General features: G+C 29.0%; 2 protein-coding genes across 2 annotated transcripts; both read left to right on the forward strand.

Moving 5' to 3' along the window:
- Positions 1-8,746: 8,746 nt before the first annotated feature.
- LOC113373413 (transducin beta-like protein 3) lies at positions 8,747-23,790 on the forward strand. Its single transcript, XM_026613712.1, has 10 exons — positions 8,747-8,937; positions 16,779-16,870; positions 17,136-17,370; positions 17,449-17,568; positions 17,645-18,647; positions 19,384-19,552; positions 19,813-19,861; positions 19,940-20,117; positions 20,183-20,204; positions 21,413-23,790. Exons 2-10 carry the CDS (start codon positions 16,791-16,793, stop codon positions 23,772-23,774), a joined length of 4,218 nt encoding a protein of 1,405 aa, XP_026469497.1. The 5' UTR covers positions 8,747-8,937; positions 16,779-16,790; the 3' UTR covers positions 23,775-23,790.
- LOC113372220 (28S ribosomal protein S7, mitochondrial-like) lies at positions 19,129-20,212 on the forward strand. The gene is made up of 4 exons (XM_026612544.1): positions 19,129-19,269; positions 19,343-19,552; positions 19,630-19,861; positions 19,940-20,212. The coding sequence occupies exons 1-4, from the start codon at positions 19,211-19,213 to the stop codon at positions 20,156-20,158; spliced, it is 720 nt and encodes a 239-aa protein (XP_026468329.1). The 5' UTR covers positions 19,129-19,210; the 3' UTR covers positions 20,159-20,212.
- Positions 23,791-24,513: the final 723 nt, after the last annotated feature.

Here is a 24,513-nt window from a genome sequence, read left to right on the forward strand (position 1 = left end):
ATTTCAGAAATTTAAAAGCCATTTGATGTATCTCAATGAGGACTATCGTTTGTCAGTTTTGTGAGACGATCTGCCGAGCCGTTTCTTGTAATTTCAAAAAAAGTGTTAAACTTTTCGTCTACATTTTCTTGTAATTAACTGTTGAAAAAAAAATGAAGCCGATTTTTATGGAACTTTTTTTTGGCGATATATATCATGGTCTCATAGAACTTACTGAAATATTATGGCCTTACGCCAAGTAGTTTAATTTTAAAAAATCATCAAAGTTTGAGAAAATAAGTAGTTTTTTTGACGTTTGTTAAAATTAAAATTAGATGATTTACTTGGTATAACGATATAGGACTTGGTCTTATTGAACATACTAAATCATTAAAGTCCTACGGAAACTGGTTCAATTATAATATAATTATTTTTGAAAATTTGCTTTTAGAAAATACTCCGAGTAAACGTGTTCGTTATGTGTAATAAATCCACTCGGAATACTTTTAATCACTCATAAGTTAAATTATTTTTTATTAATTAAATCGATTATTTATACATTTCGGGAAGTTCATGTAACTTGCCTCAAGGCAAAATACCAATACCAACTAGTTTAAAGAAGTATCCCAGTTCCAATGTATATATTTATTATCAACATAGGTTTCCAAAATAGTAATATTAGTGCACAAAATTATCTCCTGTGTTCCGTGCCAAGTTATAGCTTTAAACCCAAACTTTATCGTTATGTGTTCTCTGCCAAGTTTGTTGGGCTCCATCTCCATGGCATTAAACTGTGATGTGATTTGATATTCGCCCATACGACCTTATGTCGTGTTTCGGTACTTGGCGTGTTGAGATTCTCTCACGCCTCATGCCTCCGCAGAGCTTTAAGCTTTGAGCTTTGAGCTTTCCCAGGCAGGTTGATGGAGATCGGGGTACGAAAGCGTGTTCGGGCTCGGTTTCGGCGCTATGGCGAAAAAGAGGAAAAGAGGCGAACCTCATGGGAGCATAGGGAGGGATTAGGGATATTTGAATGCACTATTTATATTTAATTGGTATTATTCCAAACTTCCATGATATATTTGCTTGGTATTATTAGAGAGCTCCATGAAAATCGACTTAAAAAATTTTTTCAATAGTTAATTACAAGAAAAGAACTCGATATGGTAATAATTTTTGCAAAATTTGTCGAATTTTTAAAATTAAACGACTTGTGGTAGAACCGTAATATTTAAGTATCACCTATAAAACTATGGTATCCACCATCCAAAAAAAATTATAACTAGCTGTAAGTGGAATTCTGTCTTAAGGCAATTAGGGCATCGTGCCTTAAGGCAAATTGCTGGAACTTCCCGTACCGCAATTCAAAATTCGAGTAATTAAAAATAATCAATAATAATAATCAATAAAAGCAGATCAATGATTTGAAACTTTTAATAGAATTTCGAACCATATTAAATCATTCTATCTTAAATCATTTATTTTGAAATATTTTGGAAATTTTGAACTATTTTTCAAAGCAACCGCACTGCTTTAGCTGCATAGAGACGAAATATCGAAACGCGTAAGCGCCGCGTCGCCGTCTAACGGGCAAACGATGTTACGAAACCCTTAAAAATGTAAACAAAATTCATACATATTCAAAAATCTCCATAAAATACCTGATAAATTGATGTGCCTATATCTAATGATCATTTTTGACCGCCAAATGGCATTTTTTTTCACTTTTTTACTAGAACTTTGAAACTGCTAGACCTGCCTTCCCAAAAATTTAATCAATTCTTCATCCTGCCAATATAAGTAAAATGTTTTTTGAATTATTGAAATCGAACGCTCCGTTCTCTTGAAAACTGAGTTACCGTTTTTGGCTCTTTTTGTCGTGTATCTTCGGAACGGCTAGACCTGTCTTTGCCAAAAACTAATCAGGACGTCTCCTTATTAATACGTATCGAATGTTTTTTGAATTCAAATCGGTTGATCCGTGTTCCTGAAATCGTCGACGAAAATTTGTATCCGCACACACACTCACCCACATACACACGCATACATCCAGTTTTTCTAAGGTGTGCCAAAATATTCAGAAACCTTTGAAACGTAAAGATATAGGTATAAAAAAAATTATTTTCGATTTTTTTCGATTACTATAACTTACCCTACGGGAAGTTAATAAAATGAACAGTTGATTTTTTTTTAAATGCAAATATATAAATATTAATGCATATCTATTTATATGATATAAATGTATGTCTATTGAATAGGGTAGATCGGAGTAAAAAGTTGCACTATCATTATCGTTACATAAAACTTACCAACCATGGTCCTTATCGAGATACATTTAATGGCTTTTAAATTTTTGTTATTGGTTCAACCCTTTTTGAAATGTTGATGAAAGATCAAAAATCGGTTTACTCACACTCACACATACTTTTTTCAAATTTGGTCTCATATGATTCAGAATGTCTTGAAACTTCCAATAAAATTAACAAATAGGATTTTTCGCAAAAACTGCTTAGAAACGTTCATAAAAACTTAAAATAAATGAAAAATTTTTCCTATATTTTTTTTATAAATACGGATCTGGTCTTTCTATGTTCACACGAGGGTATGAATAGATAAAATACTACAACAGACACTTGCAAAAGCAGGCACTGGCAATTAGTGACCCCTAACACCAATATCCACTTGCCCTAGAGCTAGAGGTGGGTCGTTGACGGTTTTGCCGTCAACGAAACGAAACGGTTATCGGGGTTTCGTCAACTAGTTAAATAACTAGTTATTTTTCAACTATAGTTATTTTTAACGATTTAACGCAGGCAACGTTAAGAAACTGATAGTTGAAATAACTGTTTCATTGAAAGTTGGTGAAATGAAGTTTGTTCTTATAAAAGTCAAGTTGAGGTTGTCAACTGATTTGATGAATAAAAATAAATAAATGTGAATTGTCACATTTATTACACACAGATATATATATATATATATATATATATATATATATATATATCATATTTATTATTATTAATAATAAATAATGGTTTAATTTAAAAAACTTAAATATTTTCATTACAGCAAAGCCGTATACTAAAACATTGAATTTACATGTTATATAAAAATAGCAATATAAAAATATATAGTTACATAAAAATGTTATGAAAAATAAAAAATCAATTTTCAGGTTTAGTTTAAAAAAATTATTACAAGACAAATGCTATGAGATTTTTATGAAAAATATTAACCATTGAAAACTATAATAAATGTAACTGATTTTCTAAAATTAAACGATTTGGCGCGTGTTGCAAGTTTCTTTTAAGATGTACATGTACATTTGCAATATTATAAAAGCAGTAGCCTAACAATAAGCGATTTTCATGGTATTAGTTGATCCTTTCCGACGCAGGTACCTGCCTACGTTCGTTTTCGACAACAAACGAATTCCTATTTCGTTGAAAAAACTAACTGGCCGCCATGTTTTCAACTGCTTCGAAACCAGTTGATTTTCAACTAGTTATTTCGTTGCGACGAAACGGTTAGTTAGTTAACGAAGAAGAAACGGTTGAAAATAACCGTTCGTTGATTCAACGCCCATCACTACCTAGAGCACCCCGATTAAAATTCATTGTCAGTCTAGGCATTGTTGAAATATGCAATAAATTTAAATTTTATGTCACAAATACCATTAACTCAAGATAATGTCTTTAAAATGAAATATTTAAAAGATTTTGGGAAAAAAATAGGAAGAAATTTGATCAAAATTTGAATCATCACATGTATAAATATATACCCACAAATGTTTATGTGTGCTATATTTATTGCTGCTCATTGTTAGAATTCTATAAAAATATTTTTGAATTTTATCAAAAAAAATCACAATGTCCAACTGATGATTTTTTTTTTCAAATTGGCTTATATCACTCACTTATACACACTTTCAAATACACATATAGATTATTGTGCAAAATATTATATTCTAAGTTGGAAAATTACTCCAATAAGTGGTTCAACAATTCTGTTCATATATAGAAAGTTGTGGTAGTGCTAAAGGTTTTCAATATTAGCTTTGGGCAGCTTCTTCTTAAACTAATGATAGAAAATAAAAAATATATATGTGTAAAATTTATATATCATTCTCAATTATGTTTAACGATCAGTTTTAACTGAAAAGTCATTAACTAGAAAATTTAAACTATCTATTAATCCGAGTAAGCCAATTTATATCGATACTTTATTCCGCAGACATTTACTGTGTCTATTCTAAAGTCTACCCAAAAGACTTCGTGAGAAAATATCGACTGCCTTTGCATTTTTCCTATAGCAATAAATGTATGTTTTCCCAAAGGTATACTATACACCCAGTGCACTTGTCACGGTAAAAAAGTCCCACAACTAAGAAAATCGCCCCGTTTGATGGCACTAGCAAAGCCTTGCTAAGTGGTTAATCATCCCCCTTGACTCATAAATCTGTTAACTGGGTATCCCTTCTTCTATTTATATTTTTTGTCACCGATATATTAAAGGGATTGAAACTAATATAGAGAAGCTGCTAAATTGACAGTGAAAATCGTATTTTATTATTCTCAGAAACGAGGTAATGGAACGAAAACATATCCTAAAATATTATTTTTCTACGAAAAGTTCCTAATTCACAATTCTTGATGATTGAGTCTCAGGGCAAACTTAGATTTTAAATTCGATGAAAATATAAATATAATTATTTTTAAATGGGGATAATTATTTTTATTCAAATTAGTATTAAAATTGCAATTTTCTAAATGTTGTAAAAATTTAGTAAAATTACGAATATTGTAGATCTAGATTTAAACAGAAATATCTATATTTTTCTTGTTGTATTCTGGAAAGTTATCGCATTTGATTGATGTCCCTCAGAATAGAGCAAGACAATGATGAATGCACTCCCAAAAGCACGTGTCGCAGACACAATGCAATCCTTAGAGCTTTCGAGCTTTCGGTTCAGGTGCAGGCAAACTCTAGTGATTAATCGTGCAACAAAATGGAGCATTGGTATATAATGATCGACTAAATAATTATCGTAATTAGCGACTGAAAGTTTGCCAAATTTTATAATACAACATTATAATTGGCAGCATCTTGGTTATACATAAAAGTTTATTGTATCATACATTTTTAATGATTTATTGCCAGAAAACTTATTTTTAAAAATAATTATCAACTTCCCGTAGGGTAAGTTATTGTAATGGGCCGAAAATCGAAATTGAAAATTTTTACATTTCTCGACGTTTTGAAGGTTTCTGAACATTTTGGTATACCTCAGAAAAAATGAATGTGTGTGTGTATGTATGTATGGATACAAATTTCCAGTCACGTTTTCGGGCGCACGGAACAACCGATTTGAATGGTTCAAAAAACATTCGATTCCTGTCTTTAGGGAGAAGAACTGATTAGTTTTTGGCAAAGGCAGGTCCAGCCGTTTCGGGGATACGGAGCAAAGAGTGCAGAAAATAGAGTTTTTAAGTGAACGGAGCATCCGATTTGAATGATCTAAAAACATTCAATTAGTAATGATTGGGAGAAGTGATTATTAGTTTTTGACAATGGCAGGCCCAGCCATTTCGAAGATACAGAGCTAAATGTGCAAAAAATGGCAGTTTTTGAGAGAACTAAGCATCCAACTTAAATGATTCAAAGAACTTTCAGCTTGTTTTAACAAATTAATTGATTTTGGAAAAAAATTGTATTATTTTTTTTTTTAGTTTTTTTAATTTTTTTTAGTTTTTTTTGTATTTCGAAAATAATTCAGATTTTATTTTTAATTCTGACTATAGTTCTAATATACTTTAAACAAATAATTTTAACTTTGCAATTCAGCATATATAATTCTTATAAATATTAGACAATGTTACAATATTAATAATAATCTATTTGAAAACATTCAGTATTACACGAGAAGTACAAGGTACAAGAAGTTCCTGCAATTTGCCTTAAGGCACGATGCCATACACCCCACTAGTTTATAAAAATAATTATATCCTATAATTTCATTGTATTTACAGAGATGTTCAGTAGTTTTTATTACATTTCTATAAATTCATGTAATTAAATATTTGGGCCTTCTGATCATAACAAAAAAAATTATCAAGCAAAAGTTCAATTTGAATTTCAGTAATTATACTGTCTATACCAAGTAAACTACATCACAACATGACTTTATATCTTAAATACTGAATATGTATTTTAGAATTATATATTTTAAATACTGAATATATATTTCCTGAATATAAATTCATCACAAACCTTTCCATTTTAGAATGTTGATATATTATCAACATCAAAACGTACATACATATCCAGTATCCACCATTTCCAGTAGGTACTCATAGAATATAAATTTCTCCTGTCTCGCGAAGCACAATTTGAATTTATTAATTCCCAGAAGAGGACCAACCTTTAAATGTTAGGGCAATAAAACATCTTTGTTTCACTTTAACACGCCATAACTCACGCGACCACCCGGCACCACCTAGCGAAAAACGACTCGGTCTCGGTTGGAGGGTTGGAGGGTAAGGGCTGGGTTGGCTGTTAAGGGCGGTTGCTACGTGCGAAAATGTATAAAATTAATATTCATATAACAAAAATTATGTTATATATTTAAAATAGAAAAGATAGAAGATCATTTGCATTAATGTCACAAATATTTCTAAATATTTATTATGCATATGATATTAAAATTAAATATAAAATAATTTTTATTTTTTTATTTATATATTTACATGGCTTCAACCTTACATAGCACATTACAATAATTTATAATGCTAATTATAACTAAGTATATATCTAAACTTAACTATATACATATCGATACATATATATACATACACACATGCACATATATATTTATATATACACATACACTTACATATACACACAGCTGTCAATACAGTGAAACTTAAATTTTTATTTTGCATTTACTAATAAAGTTCATAACGATTTTATATATTTCTATATTATTTGAAGCGACTAATATGAATGTATTTATTGGAAATGATATCCCCTTTTCACTCAGAGATTTAGGTTAATGGGTTAATATAAAATAATAAAATCATTATTTTTTTATTGTAAAAGGTAGAGCGAGCCTTGAAGATCCGCGGCTAAAAAGATCCACCACTAATATCTCAAAAACAAGTAAAATTAGGAATTTTTACTAACAATATTTGAAAGTAGAGTGCAAAAGATGTATAACCGGCCACCATCATGATTCTTACGACGTTGCTGTCGAGAGATGAACGGCAATATTTGAAAATTTATAACAATAGTGTTTTCCTTTGTTAGTTTTTTGGGTGATGAGCACTGTTGTTTAGTTTATAAGATCTTAATTAATTTTTTATATATACGCTATATTATTATTTTATAAGATGTATCATTAATTTTAAGTTAGATTCAACAACTTTTTCATATAACCTCTATAAAAGCTTACACCTATGTGGGGTAAAAAGTTTCAACTGAACCTTTACTCTGCAAAAGTACAAAAAATAAAAAATAGTAAATAATAAAGTAAATTATGTTAAAAAAAGTATTTTCAAGTAAGTTAAACCAAATAAATAGTTATTCCAACTCTGCTGATGAATATTTTTGACAAAATACCAAATCAAGGTTATTTACAATGTTATCTTTGTAAAAAATGATCTTATTAAGTTTAAATTAAGCATTGTTTGAATAATGTAGCAACTATTTTGTAAAATCTCTTTGAAATTAGAATAAGACATCAGACCTGTTTACATTTTGACCGTCCCAATTTACCCCGCCTCTGGGTTAAAATGGCCCAGGTTACAAATTTTTGAAAAAGGAACAAAAAAATCAAATTTTTGCAATGATGATCGATGATGGTCGAGCGTTTTACTGAATCTAGTCAGGTAGTAGTTTGTTTGATATGTGTTATTTGATGTAATATAATTGGTTTGGTTTTTACAATATAATTGCTCAAAGTCAAATTGGTACCATCAAACCCCATTATGATTTTGTAGACATATATATATATATATATATATATATATATATATATATATATATATATATATAATTAGAATCAATTCAGCAGAGTACGAATTTATTAACAGAGTTACTTATTAAGCAATAGATATTAAATCTTCAAAAAAACACGTGCATAATAGCCCTATAAACAAATTAGCCAAAATAGTCAACGAATATTGCGGAAGTTTGAACTACTTCGATACTCGTCAAAATGTTTTTGAGACCAACATACAAAAAAATTCCTGAATATAAATTCCTATACAATAATATCTATACAAATAATATGTGCTATTAATTATTATTACAAATAATATGTGCCAAAGTATTATGTTACCAAAGCATAAAGTGTACGTATATTTTTTATATTATATGTTAGTACTCAAATTTAATATTAGTAGACTTTTGAGTTGTAAAATTATTGGTGTAATGTTATGAATTTACTGTGCATAGCTGATTGGCTCTAGTTTTTAGAACCAGAACAAAATGTAATAGAATTGAGTCTATTTTTGTTGTTTATTTGTTGACTTTGTATACACAGACATTAGTTATATATATATTTTATAAATTATCTTTACACTTTTATTTTATTTAATTGTATATAATTATGTCTTATAACTGAATCTTATGTAGCCCTTAAATTTAAAATAGTAAAACTGTAAATCTGTTTTAAATTCTGCCTTCTTAATACTTATTAATTTTTTATCTTATATCGAATTTCAAAATTTTAAACAATATTGACATCTCTGCATTCTCTTACTTAGACGAACTGCTTCGCCCATTCCTCTCGCCTGGAATGATGGTACCCAACAATATGCTATCGTCGGCTCGATGACTCCCAGCGGAGACACAAGCCCGGCTCGATTGTCCCCTACGAGGGTAGCAAATGGCAAGGCGAAAGCTCGCTCATTAAGCTCGGGATGAGAAGTGAAAACTGAAAATTGAAAACTTAGAGAGGAGGTAAAGTGTTATTGTTTCTTATAGTAATAATAATTCTCAAATTAATCCTGTAATGGGATTATTAAGGATAATCATAGTTATCATTTGCGCCAAAAATTATAAATGATTTCATATTTTTTATGGATATACTCATATCATATTTATGACACATATAGTTATATTTTACTAATATTATAAATATATATTTATTAATTTTAAATACAAAAATTTAAAAGTCCTTTATCCTGTCAACTGTCTCTGGTATTACTCCGCATAGACAAACAAGTATAAGATTCAACTCAATCGAGTTAATCTTATATATAAAAATTATTCGCAAAATGTGTTGGTAAGCGCATAACTCTACAACGTCTAGACCAATTTGGCCAATTCTTTTTTTAAAATGTTCATTGAAGTCCAAGGATGGTTCTTACGGCGAGAAAAAATCGAATAATTGCCGGGAAATCCCTAAAAACAACCCTTTACTTTTTTACATACAAACATTAGTATTTTCATATTTTTGCCATCGGATACGGAATATTTACTCAAGTTAATGGAGCGCTTTGGTTCTGATTTTTTTTACTGTGCTCCAATTCGTATGAAATTTTGATATTAGGTTTATCTTACTCTCAAGTTTAAAAGTGAAAATAATTTAGACTCCTTTGACATTTCCCGGTCAGTGATGTAATTTAATTTTTTTTTTCTAATAACGTCATATATCGATAAGAAAACTAATTTTAAGAAAAAATGTTTTATAATGATTTTCAAAAAAACCAATACTCATCATTTCATTTAAAGCAGTTGTACATTTAAGATCCATATAGGTGGATGTATATACATTTTGGTATAGACTGTAATGTAAAAAAACATAATAATTTTTAACCAATTGGTAAATATCAGTGTAGATTATAAACAAAAATTTGAACTTTTAAATTGTAAACATAAGTACAGGACAACGTCTGTCGGGTCATCTAGTTAATAATACAATGTTCTATTTGATACTGCAGATAATTTTTGTAGATTGAGAGGTATATAACAATCACGTATTGGATATATAGTGCAGTAAACGGAGAGGAAAAAATGGTATAACATGTGAATTTTTTCACTGTGCTTCGATTTGTATGAAATTTTGAAATTAGGTTCATTTTATCTAATTTTTCGGTTGGGACCCCTTAATGAATAAGAGCTATTTTATCGAAAACGTTTTTATAATTAAAGAATACAATTAAAAAGTATTTTTAATGCATTTACCGTGCAATAAAATCATTTTCAACCCCGTGAAAACCCTAAATTCCTTCAAACAACCTCTAAATTGAAAAAAAACTTAAAAATAAATTTGGGTATGATATAATAAAAATTACGTATATAGTAAATAATATTTTATATTCTCTATCTTGATTATCAAATTTTTAACCCGTTTTAGAACCTTAAAAAAAACATTTGATGAAAAATTGTTTGAAAAAATTATTTTGAAATTGAAAGAAAATTAAGGGCGACGAGTCTCCGGTTGACGGAGACTCCGGGCGACTGGGACTCCGGTAAATTTTTATTCCAATTTTTATTATTCTTTATCATGTTTCTTTTCGGCAATTATTATACTTATCAAAATAAGGTTCTTTTAATTTAATAATCATTTTATATAATTTTTATACAAATCAATTATCCTAATAACAATGTTTTAAATAACACACTGGTTTGCCCTTGGCATAATTGCATAGTACAGTTATAAGACTAATGCATCCTTTGCAATTAATTCTACGATAAATAATATTATTTTAAATCCTATGTACATATTAAAATGTTGACAGTGATATCTTGATTTTAATAGTATACTCGGGATTGAATTTATTTTTCTTCCTCAATTAGAGTAAAGGATCAATTGCATAACATAATTACAAATAGTAATTAATATAGTAATGCAAATTTAATACATTTACAATAATGTTCAGTATTTACTCAATGAGATTATATGTCGTAAAATTTATTGCTAAAATTTTCAAAATTATTTGAAATCCGTGTAGGTAGAAGATTTATGGGGAAAAAGCAAACATATTTTCTTTTTTCACCCTGGCTCGTACCTTAATCATGAATTTCATTATTTATTTATGTTTCAATCTGTCGGTAATTCGGGAAAACTAATGCGAAAAACTTGATCAGAACCCGAAAAGTTAACAGAAAATTGTATATTTTTGTAAAATTAAAGCGTGGTAGTATTTTAAAGGTGTCGGATTTGTTTCTAACTAAAACGTTTATGATACATCGGCAATTTTCTTATTCATGACGTATTGTTTTATATAGACATACTCGTTGTATATATTATTTTTAACTTCCAGTAGGGTAGTTATAGTAATGGGCCGAAAATCGAAAATGAAAATTATTGCATTTCTCGGCGTTTTGAAGGTTTTTGAACATTTTGGAATACCTCAGAAAATATGGATGTGTATGTGTGTGTGTTTTGTATATCCGCAGTTTTTCGTCCACGTTTTCGGGCGCACGGATGAACCGATTTGATCCATTACAGCTAGTTTATCCCTTATCTGCCGGTGATAGGAACTGCAAAATCGTTCATTTCTCATAAGTATCTACTATTTCTTGAGCAAAAAACGCGGAAAAATGATTCAATGTCAAGTTCGTCTCGTAACACGCGGCTGCTAGGAAGAAATATCGAAGTGAGTCGACAATTGACAATCGAACTATTATACGGCGTGACCGCAGGAAGAGCCTCGCATCGGAGCGATCATGTCGAACGACTGAATTAGAATTGTTTTAAATCAACATAATGAAAAAACAAACTAACAAATAAAATTGCATGCTTTCCCTGCACGATTTCGTTTTTGCAACCGTGTTGCGGTTTCATCCAGTCATCTTCCTAATGAAAGGAAAATTCTGTGCACAAGGTGAGGAATGGTAACAGAACAGCATCATTTGTAGGAAAAGTCTGAATTTGTTTAAAACAATTCTTTTAATAATATTTCTTGTATGTATACCTAAAACTAATCAACCCTTGTTCTTATCGAGTTCATATGGTTTTTCAATTTTTGAAACTGGTTTAGCCACTTTTGAGGAAACGCCGAAGTATGGTCAATAGATCCCAGATCGGCCTTTGTGAAAAGTGTGAAAATTTTTGATCACATTTCAGTTCACAATCTCGAATTTTGAAAATTCAAAAATCATTCGAAAGATATTGGTTGGGAATCGCTTTGATTAGTTTCTGGTGAAGATCATCCAGGGATCCGTTTTCTTCATTGGTAAATATTGAAAAAAAAATATTTTCGTTTGACGATTTTGATAAAACTTTGTATAACTAAAGCTTTCATAGTCTGCAATAACGTACTAAAATATTATAGGTCCACGATAAGCGGTTGAATTATGAAAATTCATCAAAATTTGAATTTGCGTCATATATTCTATGTTTTCTGTCTATATGTGAGTTTCGCGTTTTTTTATTAAAATTCCACTTATTTAAATGGCCATTTTATGTCTAATCAAGTTGATTAAAACAATATTTTATTATAAAAATGTAAGAATTAATTCATCAATGTAACAATAAATGATGTACATCTATTACATAAGAGTTTAATGATTTATGGAAAAACGTTTATAAACCTAATATGTCCATTCCATTGCTAATGCAATAATTGTACAATTACTAATAACAGTCGTGGAAAATTGAGACATAATAGAACAGAGTTCTTAGAATGCGAGCTAAGTTTTTTTTTATTTTCCAATAATATAAAATAAATTGAAATTTAAATTTTTATTTTTATATTTTCATTTTTTTTTTTAAATATTTTGTATATTTTTGTTTGTAAATCAGCCATAAATATTTATCAATAAAAGTTTATGTTCATCAAAAAATATTGGCAATTAGCAAAAATCATCAGTAAAACTATAGTAACATATCATCATTAAGCAAATAATAATTTAAATTTAATCATTAAATCGCAACTCGATGATATTTATTTAATTAAAAAAAACATCTAAATCAGCAGGTTGAAAAAATCAATAATAAAATATAAAATATCAGTATTGATGCAATCCAAATACAAGTATTAGTGGGCAATTCAATTGTAGTAAAATAATTTACTACATTTTATTCGTGTTAAATCAGATCAAAAAATTTTTTACTTACTATTAATTTATCAATTCATTTAATAATAAATTTACCAGCTATCTTTCTAATATTGTGTATGAATAATCACATAATATTGTCATAGTTTCGCATCACACGCGCATTTTATTCAGTAATTAAGTTTTGCTAATGAAGCAAAATGCCCTTCAACTTGATCTTGAAGTATTAAAAATTATAAAAACTGACTATTTACTTAATATAGAGAAAATAATCAATCGAAGTGATAAATAGTAATATTCATAAACACCAATCAATATTGAGATATTATTATATAAATTAAATTTTGATTCTAATCTTAAGTGCTTGAACGTGTATTTAAAATTTTACTTACATAAAATTAATTTTGAAGTAAACTTCTGAGGGTTGTAAATGCTACATTAATGCAACTATTTTTTTATAATTAATATGTTAAAGTTCAACTGCAAGAATAAAAAACAGTAATATTTTATAAATGTTTCACTTTCAATAATATCAGGACAATTTTATGTTACTTATAATAATTAAAAATTAGCAGTTTCATTAATACTTGTATGATCCGCATGAATATATTTGTGAACCTACTACTGTGAAATTCTGAAAATAATTTTGATATGTAAAAAATGCACAGTATTTAATGAAAATTTCTGAAAAAAATGAATTCATTCAAGTCTAATAATTCGAAAAAAAAGTAGATGATTAATTTAGTTGGTGATGAAATAAAGAAGCTTTCATAATCGTTTACTCAGAGCTTTCATGAATTTGCGATAAGCCAACAAATGCACTTACCATTACCTGCATCGAATATCCATTTAATTTAGGTGATAGTTGTATTTTTTGCCAATTATATACAAATCAGTATTCTTTGTCTCCAACAATCAAGGTCAATAATTATCAATTGGTTATAAATACAGGCCTAACACTTTACACGACTAGTAGTCTGCAACTGAGCAGCAAAGTTGTGAAGTGAAAAGTTTTAGTACCCCCTTCAGCAAAAAATCAGTTAAATGTAAGTAGTGATAATATTTTTTTATATTGACAATTATGTTTTATTATATACATATAAAATCAAATTTTTGTAAAATATTTTTGATATAGTGCCTTAATTTATATATCGTTTAGCAACATTCTGTCGTATTTCACCCGAAAAGATACACTATTTTGATTCTTGTGATAAGAAGAACATTTTCTTATAATTATTGAATTTTTAATATATTTTGAATGTTTTACCCTTTTATGTGAAAATTTATTTTAAATTATGATTTTGTTGTGAATATTAATTTACTTTTATTTTTATATTTTTGTTAAATTTGTTAAAAAAAAACATGTGAAAATAATATTGAAAATGTTCATGATTAATTTACATATCTGATTTAAAAACAATTAATGTGGTAACTATTTGTTGCTTTTTGGACTCTACTATTAAAATTCTAAATTAATGAAAAAATAATTCAGATATACACAATAATCGGATACTATTTTATTTATTTATTTTTTTACCATTTCTTTCCAATTTTTGGATTGCCCCGTCAATCAACCATCAGGTATTTCAATTATAATTTCTTCTTAATGTGTTTCATGCAAATTAGTAGTCATAATCATTACATAACTATAATTTACAGCATAATATTTTAGAAAGTACAATAGGACAGTGGTCATCGATAAGAATTTTGAGGAAAGTTATTATATTGCTAACGATCATCTTCTAAGATTGTCAAACATTTGATAAGAAATTTAAATAAGTGAAATGGTTGTATAAATCATAGTACGGATTGTGAATTTTGATAGACAATTTCTGGCAGATTGCCTTTGGAAAGTTTCTAATGTATAGATGAATTTGTATGTGAAATTTCTTTGAACTTTGTTAGGGATGTCTAGGAAGAAATAAGGACCATTGACCGATATGTAGAAGAACATTCAAAAATATAGTCGTATTGTTTTTTTTATTGTTTATGTATCAAATTTGAACTATGTTATTGATTAAAAATAAATTAAATTCAATTACGATTTGTGAATTATGCTTTCCGGAAGAAGACCCGGAAGATTTAAAAGCGGTTGGACGACATTGTCAATAACTGGATAAGATTCTTTTATAAATAATTTTAAAATTTCGCGTGTCCAGCAATTGAGAATCATTTATCCATGGTATCATCTCTCTTCTCAAATCCCATCAATCGAATGTAATGTCTCTACTTTCTCCGTAAACAACAAGTTTGCATGAATTTGACATAAGTCTTGCACGACAGTCTGATCGCGGACAACGTTCGGTAAAGTGCGGTAAATAAATTAAAAATAATATAGTAATTGGTGAATAAATCGGTATGTAAATATTTTCATAAATTAATAATAATAGAATATAATATTTATAGTTCATCAAATTTTAGCAAAGTATATACTCCTGTTAAATAAATTTATTTGAATTTTCCGACGATTTCCCAGCGATCATAAAACAGCAAATCGTTCAATATCATCTGGGCAAATAATTTGAATTTTGTAAGAAATGTTTTTAATTTAAATATAAAAAAAATATTCACTTTATGAGCTATTATTGATACAAAAAAAAATCTTGTACTTTGTAAGTTACTCGTATTTAACAAATAAACGATCATTTAAAAAATGGATATTTCTTAATAGGTTGCACATTAGGTACTAGAAATTAGTAAAACATTTTGGTGAAATATATACTATATTTATGCGACATAGAAAATCATTTAATAATGAAAAATGAAAAATTTTAGTTTAATTATGAAGTTACAAATATTTTTTTATATTTTATAATAAGCAGTTTTACCATCGAGGGAAATTTATAGTTTGCACATTAGGTAATAAAAATTAGTAAAACATTTTGGTGAAATATATATTATATTATTGTTGATTATTTAGAAAATACAAAGAAAATAATTTAATAGTAAAAAATCCAAAATTTTAATTTATAATAAAATATGAAGTTCCAAATAATTCCCTATATTTTCAGCAGCAGTTTCACAATTGACGGTTTGTTTAATATTAAAAAATCAATCTCAACTTCTTTTTTCAACTAACTATTTAATTCAAATATTAATTTTAGTATGAGTCTATTCATTAAATACATATCGTTAAGTTGAAAATTATTTTAGAAGTATTTTATTATTACTGCTGGTAAGATTTTTTGTTTATAGATGTATAGAGTTTCCATGAATTTTATCACAATTATTGTATTGTTTTAAAATAATGAAGGTAAATTTAAAAAGCAAATACGTATATAAATTCGCAAAACTCTTGTATAGTATTAGCAGTTAGTATACCACAAATTCTTTGTTATTGTCAATATGTAATTGACCTAAAATTTTATATTTTGCCGTTTAAATTTTCACACGTGTTGTTTGCAGAATCATATTTTAACTGTTTTTACCATTGTCGAAACAGAAAACTATTTTGCTTTAAATTTTAATAATATAATATTATACAAAAAATTATAATAATTAAACGTGGGAGCTTTTGCATATATCAAAAACATAACTAGAATATTCTTTATTTTATTCTAAAATTTCGCTTTATATTTAAATAGATATAATTTATCAATACTCAAATATTGAAAAAGTACTTTGCTTTAATAAATTATTAAAAATTGTCATTGGTAACTTACTAATTTTATAAAATTAACGGCAAATATAATATAAAATTATTTCATCGATTAAATATTATTAAAAATTATGAACTAATATAAACGAAAAATACTATAAATTGTGATATTAATATTATAAATTATTTTTTTCAGTTTTTTAACGTGATGGACGCCCAGCAGTTCCGGGAGTTCGCAAAGGCGACCGTTGATTACATAGCCGATTATATGGAAACACTTAGAGACAGGTAACAGATTTAACAATTAATGATACTCTTAACTAATTAATAATTATATATTGTATTAAACAATAGGTATATGTCAATATTAATTCATTTATTAGTTAAATGTGATCATGGGTTATAGATAGAGTCTATAATTGTCTAATAAAATCTTGTCGTAAACAAATTCTTAATAAGGATGATAATTTATCAACAAATAAAATTCATTATGAATAATAAAGTTATGATTATTATTAATATATAAGTTATTACAAGAATCTTATTTTTTCAGGCCAGTTCTTCCTGGTATATCCCCAGGATACTTGCACCATCTCTTACCGAGCGAGGCTCCTGAATCCAGCGAAGATTGGCATGATATTCTGAAAGATATGGACCGAGTAATTATGCCTGGTGTCACCCATTGGGCTTCTCCTCAATTTCATGCCTATTATCCAACAGCCAATTCATATCCTGCAATTGTTGGAGAAATGCTTTCTGCGGGACTTGGGTCAATCGGATTCAGTTGGGTGAGTAAAACCTAGTTTGAGAAAATATTTTTTATTGCTCTGGTTGTGGAATTTTAATTATTTTTGTGTATACCCTAGATTTCAAGTCCTGCGTGTACTGAACTTGAGGTAGTGATGATGAACTGGTTGGGAAAACTACTTGGATTACCTGAAGAATTTCTAAATTGCTCTGAGGGCAGAGGAGGTGGTGTAATACAAGTAATATATACTATTATATTATTGAACATGATATATGTGTTTTTTAAAAAAATATTAAATTTATCAAATTATCCAGGGCTCAGCCAGTGAAGCCACGCTGGTGGTTTTACTAGCTGCGCGTGAGCACATGGTTCGTTCGATGAAAGCTAATGGTTCTACCTTGTCTGAAGGCGAAATTCGTGCTAAATTGGTGTCTTATAGTTCGGATCAATCAAATTCATCTGTAGAAAAAGCCGGTCTACTATCCGCAGTACCCATGAGACTTTTACCAGCCGATGACCAATGCATATTAAGAGGGCATACTTTAGAAGAAGCAATTAAGGAAGATAAAGCCAAAGGATTAATTCCTTGTTTTCTGGTTGCAACCCTTGGTACAACAGGTACATGTGCATTTGATGCATTAGAAGAACTAGGACCAGTCTGCAAACGCGAAGGAATTTGGATGCATATTGATGCTGCATATGCAGGTACCGCATTTGCGTGCCCTGAATATCGCCACTTAATGAAAGGCATAGAATATGCAGAATCCTTTAATTTCAATCCTCACAAATGGATGATGGTTAATTTCGATTGTTCAGCTATGTGGTTACGAGATTCAGACTTGCTAGTAGATGCATTCAATGTCGATAGAATTTATCTAAAACATGAACATCAAGATCATGCACCAGATTACAGACATTGGCAAATACCATTAGGAAGACGTTTCAGGGCTCTCAAAATCTGGACAGTTTTGCGTTGTTATGGTGTAGAAGGTATAAGAAACCATGTCCGCAACCAAATTGGATTGGCACAGCAATTTGCAAATTTGGTCAAAAGTGACGATCGATTCGAACTACCTTTAGAACCAAGCATGGGTTTAGTTTGTTTCCGATTACGCGGTTCATGTGAACTAACAAAAAAATTGCATGAAGTCCTCATGAAACGCAGAAAAATTTATATGGTAACATGTAAATACCAAGGTTTAATGATTTTACGCTTTGTAATTTGTTCAAGAATGTGTGAAAAACGTGATATTACTTTTGCTTGGGAAGAAATTTTACAAGTTACTAATGATATAATACACACACCTACAATAATCAGTAAGAAACTCTCAGAAGTATCGATATCTAGAGATAAACAAGCTTTTGCTTAGTTTGAAAAACTTGATTCCAAATAGTTAATTATACTCAGATTTAAGTTTTATATTATAATATATGAATGATAAAATAAGAAATATATAAATAAATAAATAAACAAATTTGCAAAGTTTTATTATAATTATTGTTGAAGATAATACTTAGAATAGTACCTATTTATTTCAACTTGACTTCTAATAAGGTTTGAAAGATAAATAATATCTGATCTACTTTAAATTCAATTTTATGCGAAATTAAACATTTACCATTTCATTTCCAATTTGAATCTATCAGCAGTTGGCGCGCTCATAATTCAAAATAATTTTTCTGCTCTGGCAATACTAATAGTTCTTAAAAACGTCAAAGTGTGAAATGTGCTAATAAAATATATAACCTATCAATGTTAATGTATAAATCTTACATTTATTATATTTAATCTCTAATAGAATTATTAGCCATATAGTAGAGCAAATTATGGAACAAAAATAGATATTTGAATTACCATTTGTATTAAGTACCTTGCAATAATGGCCTCTCCCAAATTGCTATTATCCTACTTAAAACTAACTCATTCGTGTAATGTTAAGTAAGTAAAGTCTAAATATCAATCAATAATTTTAATCAATTTTGAATTAACATCATATTCATACAATCTACAGATTTAAACCATTATCCATTGCTACAAGATCTTTTGTGGTAGGCTCCAAAGCATTTTCACAATACGCTTCTTATTTTATTGATCCTGTTTTCAAACCACAAAAACAAAATGAATTAGCCCAAGAAGGTGAGATCCAAAAACTTGCACATGTGCCTATTAAAGCTGCTCGAAATAATGATACTAGCTCTGTATTCCATGATGATCTACTTAGGTATGATATACTTAAATAAATTTAGACAGAGAAATATTGAAAGGAATGAAATATAATTCCTTGTAAACTTTTTTTAGCAAATTTACAAACTATGTTATGAAAGGCGGCCAAAAAGTTTTGGCTAGAAATTTAATAGATGAAGCTTTTGTGAATATTAAAAGAATACAAATTGAAAAATATCACAAGGCTAAAGAAGAAAATAAGAGTAATATAATACTAAATCCAAAAGTGATATTGCATAATGCTATTACAAATTGCAGGCCAGTTTTAACACTTACACCAATCAAAAGAGGAGGTGTTACTTATCAAGTAATATAACCATTACCTAAATATCTACAAATGTAAAATTATTATTAGTTTAAAGTGCTCGATTATTTTTTACATCAGGTTCCTATCCCGATCACTGAGAAGCACTCATATTTTTTGGCTATGAAATGGTTAGTGTCAGCGGCACGTGAAAAGGAAAGAACTGTACATTTTCCTGAAAAATTAGCATATGAGCTAATTGATGCTGCAAATAATACAGGCAGAGTTGTTAAGAAGAAACATGATTTACATAGACAATGTGAAGCCAATCGTGCTTACGCACATTACCGTTGGAGTTAAAATTTGTAATAATTATGTACATAGACTGCAGTTTGCTATATTTTAAGTAAATTAAACAGATAATATAAAAGCTAAATTAAGATAATCTATACTATTTATTAATAGGTTATACAACACCAAAAATTTCTTCAAAGGCATTCACATCATAAATAGCTTGTTTTTTAACAAGTTTTAAACTTTGATTGGTGGAATATCTCTTCAGGTAACTAAATATCCTGTTTGATTTAATTTCAGATCCTGGTATAATATCTGTTACAGGTATTTCAATATTTCTTCGTTCACCCCAATAATCAAGATATGCAACTTTGACTATACTTTTATCGGCATTTAAATGAATTAAACCAACTAAATTTGTTGCAAAGGCTCCAGCGATAGATAAAGTAATGCAACCAGTTATTCCTAAAAACACAATTTATTTCACATGATCTATTTTTAAATATATTGACTTTTTATTGAATTTATGCTTACCTACTGAAGAAATTACATATAAATGATCTAGTGAAACAAAATTCAATTGTTGCAATATGGCACATCCAGGGATACTAACCATTGTTACTATACCTTGCAGTATTTTTAATTTATTAAGTACTGTTGCATGTCTTATAAAAGGTAATTTATAAATAAGTTCAAAATCTTCATTTGATTCTTTTGGTAAATTTTGTGTCTTTATTGTTCTACTTATTTGCAAACTTCCTATTGAGGAAATGTTGCTATTGATCAAAGCTCTTGAAGCAAATGCTTTAAGCATTTTTCTCAAATAAATCTGTGGAGAAATTTTGATAAAATACGTGTACTAAATGAACTTTTATATACTATGTTTATTACGTTGGAAAGTGTGTTCTAATTTTAAATTTGCCACTCTCGAATTGCTCAAAATTGGCAATCTATGAATTACTGCAGAAATTTAGTAATGAATGTCATGTCTATATTAAAATGTTCTGTGGATATGGATAGTTGTCAACTCGTGGTGTGAGTTTTTGGTTATGTGAAAAAATATAAAAAACAATTGAAATAATAATAAAAGGATAAAGGATTTATCAAATTAATTATGGGAGTAAAGAATAAACTAAAAGAAATGTAAGTACACTATTTTTAATTATTATTTACCTGGTTTATTTTCTTAGATACACTCCGTGCTTAATCAATCACACTGTATTCTTATATTTTGAGGTTGTAAGGTTGCTCGTTCTTTGGCGCCCGTTTTGAATATAATTTCATATTATGTATTTGTATCCCCAATGCCTTTTATTTCAGATTTGAAGTAGAAAGCACCCATGGGGCGTTTTACACAGGAGGCAATGTTATATTATCTAAAAATGGCCTAGAATTATTATGTCAAAAAGAATTTACTGTTGAAATATTAAATTTATCACAAGGAAATGTTGTTAATAGCATTGGTAATGTAGAAGATGAAGATTCTATAAATACATTCACATATAGTGTATTTGATGAGTCTGTAATAACTTCTCACAAAAGCGGTTTATTTAAAAAATGGACGAAGGATGGCATTTTATTAAAAACTTGGAAATCTATTCATAAAGGTCCTGTAAGTAAACTTTGTATAAATGATGATGGTAATATTTTGGCTAGCGGTGGCTCAGATTCTAGTGTAAGATTATGGGACTTAAAACATCAAACATGCACACATAACCTTCGGGGACTACAAGGTGTTGTTAGCGTTTTAGCTTTCCATCCCAATTCTGAAAAAAATTTGATATATGCAGCTGCAGACAATACCAAAATCTTAGCATGGGATTTAACAAGTGGCGATGAAATGATGCACTTTGCTGGTCATTTCAGCAAAGTCACATCAATAAACTTCACAGCCGATCATAATTATATAGTTAGTACAGGAAGAGACAAAGTCATAATTGTTTGGGACGCAAATACTGGTAAATTGATTAGAACTGTTCCTGTTTTCGAGAGTATTGAATGTGCTGTTGTGTTAAGTAATGATGTCAAAATTCCTGGCTACCAAAAATGGAAAAATGATGAAATTTTGGTTCTTATTGCTGGAGAGAAAGGCGTGGTGAGGATATGGGATGCTTCGAAACCTAAGGAATTATATATTCAAGACAATAGTTTAGTAACGCCAGCATCTGAAGAAGGAGGATTAAGCATAACCCAAGTGTTTTTTAATGAAAAAACTAAACATATTGGCATAGTTACTGTTGATCATAACATCTTGATTCATAAGTTATCAACATTTAAATGTACAAAACAAATAATTGGTTTCTCCGATGAGGTTTTAGATATAGTTTTTATAGGTACTGAAGATTCACATGTCGCAGTAGCAACAAACAGTGTTGATATCAAATTGTATGAAATATCAACCATGAGTTGTAATTTATTGAAGGGACACACAGATTTAGTATTATCATTAGCAAAATCACCTTCAAATTCAAATATCTTATTATCATCCTCAAAGGATAATACAATTCGAGTTTGGTCAATTAATACTGAAGAAAGCATTTATAAATGTTTTGCAATAGGTTCAAGGCATACAGCATCAGTCGGTTCTTTAGCAATAACTAATTTGAGCACAGACTTCTGTGTTTCTGTAAGTGAAGATTCTTGTTTGAAGTTTTGGAAACTGGATACTAATAATATTGGGGATGAGATACAACAGTTACATTGCAGTTATACAGAATTGGCACATCAAAAAGATATAAATTGTGTTACTGTATCACCAAATGATAAAATGATTGCTACTGCATCTCAAGATAAAACAGCTAAATTGTGGTCCTCTGATGGTTTAGCTTTGCTTGGTGTTTTCCGAGGTCACAAACGAGGTATTTGGTCTGCTCGATTTTCACCAGTAGATCAAGTATTACTTACTACTTCTGCTGATTGTACAATTAAAATTTGGTCTTTGTCTGAATTGAATTGTCTTAGAACCTTAGAAGGCCATGATAGTTCTGTTTTAAGAGGTGAGTTTTTATCAAAAGGAATGCAGATAATAACGACAGGAGCTGATGGTTTGATTAAACTTTGGAGCTTGAAAACAGCTGAATGTAACCATACAATGGAAAAACATGATGGCAGAGTTTGGGCTATTGCTGTTTCAAAAGATGAAAATACTCTGATAAGCGGAGGCTCAGATTCTTTACTTGTTAAATGGAAAGATGTAACTGTTGAGAAGAAGGAGCGAGAAGCAAAACTACTACAAGAAAAAGCTTTACAAGAACAAACATTGTCAAATCTATTACATGACAAACAGTTATTAAAAGCATTAAAATTAGCTATAAGATTAGACAGGCCCTTAGGTGTTTTGAAGATCATTAATTTGATCATTAAAAGTGAAGATAAAAATGAATTAGCTACTACACTAAAACAGCTAAAGAATCTTCAAAAAGAAAAATTATTTAAATATGCTTCATTGTGGAATACAAATAGTAAAAATTGTCATGTTGCGCAATTAGTAATAAATATTTTATTAGATGATATACAAAGCGGAGAATTCAAACCTGCAGGTCTTGCATCATTGCTCGAAGGTACAATACCTTATACGGAGAGACATTTTCATAGATTGACACAGTTATTGCAAGATTTACACTTTGTTAAATATACAATTAATTGCATGCAACCACATGCAAAGGAAGTAAAGATGGATTGAAAAGAAATAAATAATATTGAAGCTATGATTTTGTTTTAATCAATTATAATAGTTTATAATGCCAGTTATTCATAAACAAACTTCTTCAAATTGATTGCAGGATCTTCACATTTGATATATATTATTTTTTACAATTTTAGCTGACGGTGTTGATTTTTTGCAAAGCTCATATGGATTCTTTTTGGATATCCCACAATTTCTGTTCCTTTCCCTCTGAAAAATTCAAGAGGCAATAATATATTATATTCTAATTTGAAAAAGAATCAGTCATCTGACTTACCTCAAAAACTTGATATCAATATTTCTAGTTGCATGCATAACTGTGAGCACGAATATGATAGCAAAACTGTAATCCAACATGCAAGCCAGAATTTTGCTTCCATGTTTTACCATCATTGAATCATCTCTTACCATCCTACATTCGACTAAAACGTAGTAACTTATAATTTTTGGTAATCTTTTGAATAGGAAGCGCTCAAGTGAATTCCAAACTAAACCCATTAATATTTCAATTCCAAATTTGCAAAATACAAACTGAAAAATATCGTTATTTGTGTTATGGAATTATTGGATGTATTCTTGTCTTTTGTTACTTACCTCTATAATTTTGATCAACACTTTATTAATTTTTCTAAATTGTCTTGGGTAAATTATAGTGTCACAAAATAACACATACAACCCATAAAGAAATATATACGATGGTAATAGTGGCGCATCGTATACTATAGGCGATAAATCC

Source organism: Ctenocephalides felis, unplaced genomic scaffold (genome assembly GCF_003426905.1).
Source record: "Ctenocephalides felis isolate EL2017-DRISC unplaced genomic scaffold, ASM342690v1 CF-g0.4_SCAFFOLD_01604, whole genome shotgun sequence".
Taxonomy (NCBI): domain Eukaryota; kingdom Metazoa; phylum Arthropoda; class Insecta; order Siphonaptera; family Pulicidae; genus Ctenocephalides; species Ctenocephalides felis.